Here is a 3,446-nt window from a genome sequence, read left to right as displayed (position 1 = left end):
GGATTGACCGTCACATTATAACGCCCCCATGGCTGAAAGGGCGAGCATGTTTGGTAGAACAGGGATTCGAACCCGCGACCCTCAGATCGCGAGTCGAGCGCCCTAACCACCTGGCCATGCCGGGCCGCCCAGCATAGAGAAAGAATTTTACTAAACTTTATGCGTAGGAGAATCTGTACATCACTCATCTACAGATGATATATATATAAAACTATCTTAAAAAACAAAACTGATGGGAGGGGCTTTTCTAAGGATTTGACAAATTTATTGATATCTCAGCAAACTGAGAAGTTAAGAGGTTCAAATTTTATATTCTTGTTTCTAATTGGATAAGCACTAAAATCTCTATTATTGATGATAAATCTAAAATGGAGAATTCAGAGATGAAATGTGTTACACTACACAAAGAAGTGAAGATTGAGAAATTAAAATATTTCATGGTGAAACTAAGAAATTAAAATTTAGATAATATAAACACAAACTACAAACAAAATTTTAATGCCAATTTTAACAATTTATTTGATAATAAATTTGTTTAATTATATTTTGAATGTAACTTTGTAAAATATCATGATATGTATACTTTGAGACCCAGCTGTATGCATAGGATTAAAGTTATAGTGGTAGCTGAACAGTTTTAAAAAAATGTGAAGGCCATTCAATGAAAAGACTTTCAGAACAGAGAAGATTACAAGTTATTTATGCTCACATAATCCCTCAATGAGCCATCAAACAGAAGACAGGAGGTGTAGTGATTATATATGGTAGTTCAAAAAGCAATCAAAAGAAGCACAGAAAAGACAAAAAATTAAGCTTTGATTCAAAATACCATTCAAAGTTTAGAGGGTACAAAAAAAAACAATCTTTTCCTATCCTAAAAAATATGCACTGCTAATAAATTAGATTTAAGGGAAGTGATATGCACTCCTCTCAACTTCTCTAAAACATTTGAGCTGATCCAAGAAATCAGAATAGGTGATGAGTTGGGTAACAGTTAGGGATGTTAGTTATAAGAAATTCAAAAGTTCACATAATTCAAATAACATTGCTATGATGTCTTCTGGTGATCACTCAATAACCAACAATAGTCCTAAATATTTCAATGCCATAAGACCTGTGTATTTGTACCACATCATGACATAGATACCAGTCAAGTAGTTAAAAGTACTTGAAAAACAAAGTTCTGGAAATGTTACTTAAAAATAAATTTTGGAGATGGAAATCAAAGGAAAACAAAAATATTCAAGTTCTCTATGTTAGCTACATCCTAATTACAATACTTTTAGCAAAGAGTACATGCAATACGAAGAGATATGTACAACAGTATTACATAAAATAGCTAAGCTTTTCTTACATAAACTTTGAAGAAGACTTGTACACACTGTAACAAGAGCTCTAAGAGTTTTATAGTAGACAAACTGTTCTTCAATTAACTAATCATTATATAATGAGTTTTCTGATGTATTGATTTTTTGCATATATGAGTATCTCTAGTCAGTTTCTATACTAGACTGTGTTGAAGTTACTTTAGCTCTGATTTACTGTATATAGTTAGTTTACTCTATTATCTGAAGTTTTTGATAATTTGTAGAAGTAATTATGGATCAAAAAGAGAAACAAGTCTCCTATAACAACTGCACGCATTCTTGCTTTACCTCTGTAAAAATCATGTAGCAAGAAAATTGTTCTATGTTAAGCTAACTATACAATTCATCTTCTTTATATATCATGTTGCAATAAAGTATATACACATATGTGTCCTACAATGTATAAATACTGTGCTCTTACCTTTATACAACAGATCATGTAACAGGAGAAGAGACAAATGTTCAGTGGAAGCTTCAGTAACTCCTAACCTCCAACTAATAAACTGTGGTGTGTCTGTGATGATCAGGATAAAAGCACTGAGCATCTCTTCCACAAACTGAAATTTTAAAAATAATCAGAGATCTTACAATAAATTCAATGCACAAAGGTGGTACAAAATAGTACTGTACAAGTTTTTCATATATTGCATGAAAACTCTTCAGACAATAAGAACTAGCGTCATATTTTTTAAACAAAATTACATGTATTTTCCCATTAGAACATTTCCCTCTTCTTCAAAAGTAGTACTAAATTTTCTGATGCTAGCATAAATGTATTTAACCTTTTTTCTTAATTTTATTTCTTTACTGTTTACTGTTATATTAAAGCAACGTCCTTAAAATTATATTTTACTTTTTTCATGTATGTTTCGTGGCATGGTACAAGTAGGATTTTAAAAAGAACAAATATTTTTCTAGCATTTTATCCTTGGGTCAAGTTAGATATTTTCCCTATAGAAGAGTACTTAAAAGTTTGTGGGTTAAATAAACTTCAAAATGCATGTGAAGTATTATTGTAAGATGTAATTTTTATTACTTGATTATATGCATCATGTTTGAAAAGTCTTTAAAATTACATTTGATATTTATCAAACGTCCATAAAATAAATTACCCAAGATAAAGAATTAAGTCTTTTAAAACTCAAGCACTATATGGAAGAATAAGATAGGGTAAAGACATTTCAATTTTCAAACTACTAAGACGATGATGGTGTTATTACAAGTTTTTGTGTTTACATTATGCCAACCTACCTATAAATTGGTGACATGCTAATAAAAAAATCTTAACTATAATACCAGATTCTTGAAGTTTCTAAAGGTTACAATTCAACTGCAAACCTTTTTATATCAGTTTTCTGACAAACATGCTGCCAAAATTGGAGATAGGGAGTTTGTGCCTTGGCTATAGTGAAACAAATTTATTATAATTACACTTCACCAGCAAAAAAGCATTCGCATCATAACTTATTCTAACAAATGGCTTATACAAATAGTGTTCCAACCATAAATATGTTTGTTGTATCCCATCTAGCCTGATGAGTGCTGGTACTGAGTGAAAAGCATGATCAAGAATATAGCATATAGCAGGCATAGTATTGTTACGTCTCCGTTCGTAAGTTGATTTTCTGTAACTTCGTTCCCACGAAACTTTAGCGACACAAGTCCTTTCTTAATAAAACTGGTTTATTCTTTCTGAATATAACTTCACCGATACACTTTTTTTCAACAGTTGCTCTATAACAACGAACGTGCTCAACTTCAACAATACTCTCTCACTGCAGTTCAATTACTCACTACACTGTTATCCCGTCACGTTGTGACCATCTTATATATACCAGACTACCCAATTCTAGTAAATGCTAGGGCATTCATGAAGAAACAGGATATTTCTAGAAACGTGGCGTGACACTAGTCACATGACCTCGCTGATGCAACACTGCCCCCTCCTTAGTATTGTTCGTCCTGAACAATAACCACATACAATAAACCAATAACAATAACTTAATTAAAATGAACAGAATTACAAACACAAAATTACAATTCAACAAAGTCTCTTAATTTTACGGGACGTATCTTCTT

The 3,446-nt window shown here is 31.6% G+C and overlaps 1 protein-coding gene across 4 annotated transcripts in view; it reads right to left on the bottom strand.

Annotated features, from left to right (window-relative positions):
* The window catches only part of LOC106463389 (TLD domain-containing protein 1-like), a 146,054-nt gene that overhangs the window by 72,339 nt on the left and 70,269 nt on the right, over nt 1–3,446 (bottom strand). For all 4 annotated transcript variants that reach the window (XM_022390865.1, XM_022390864.1, XM_013923413.2 and 1 more), the window contains exon 3: nt 1,789–1,924. In XM_022390865.1, coding sequence (XP_022246573.1) covers nt 1,789–1,924 — 136 coding nt within the window. The remainder of the gene's footprint in view (nt 1–1,788; nt 1,925–3,446) is intronic.

The sequence above is a fragment of the Limulus polyphemus genome, unplaced genomic scaffold (assembly GCF_000517525.1).
Source record: "Limulus polyphemus unplaced genomic scaffold, Limulus_polyphemus-2.1.2 Scaffold1393, whole genome shotgun sequence".
Lineage (NCBI taxonomy): Eukaryota > Metazoa > Arthropoda > Merostomata > Xiphosura > Limulidae > Limulus > Limulus polyphemus.
Note: the sequence above shows the minus strand (reverse complement) of the source record. Positions and strands in the feature narration are given on the sequence as shown.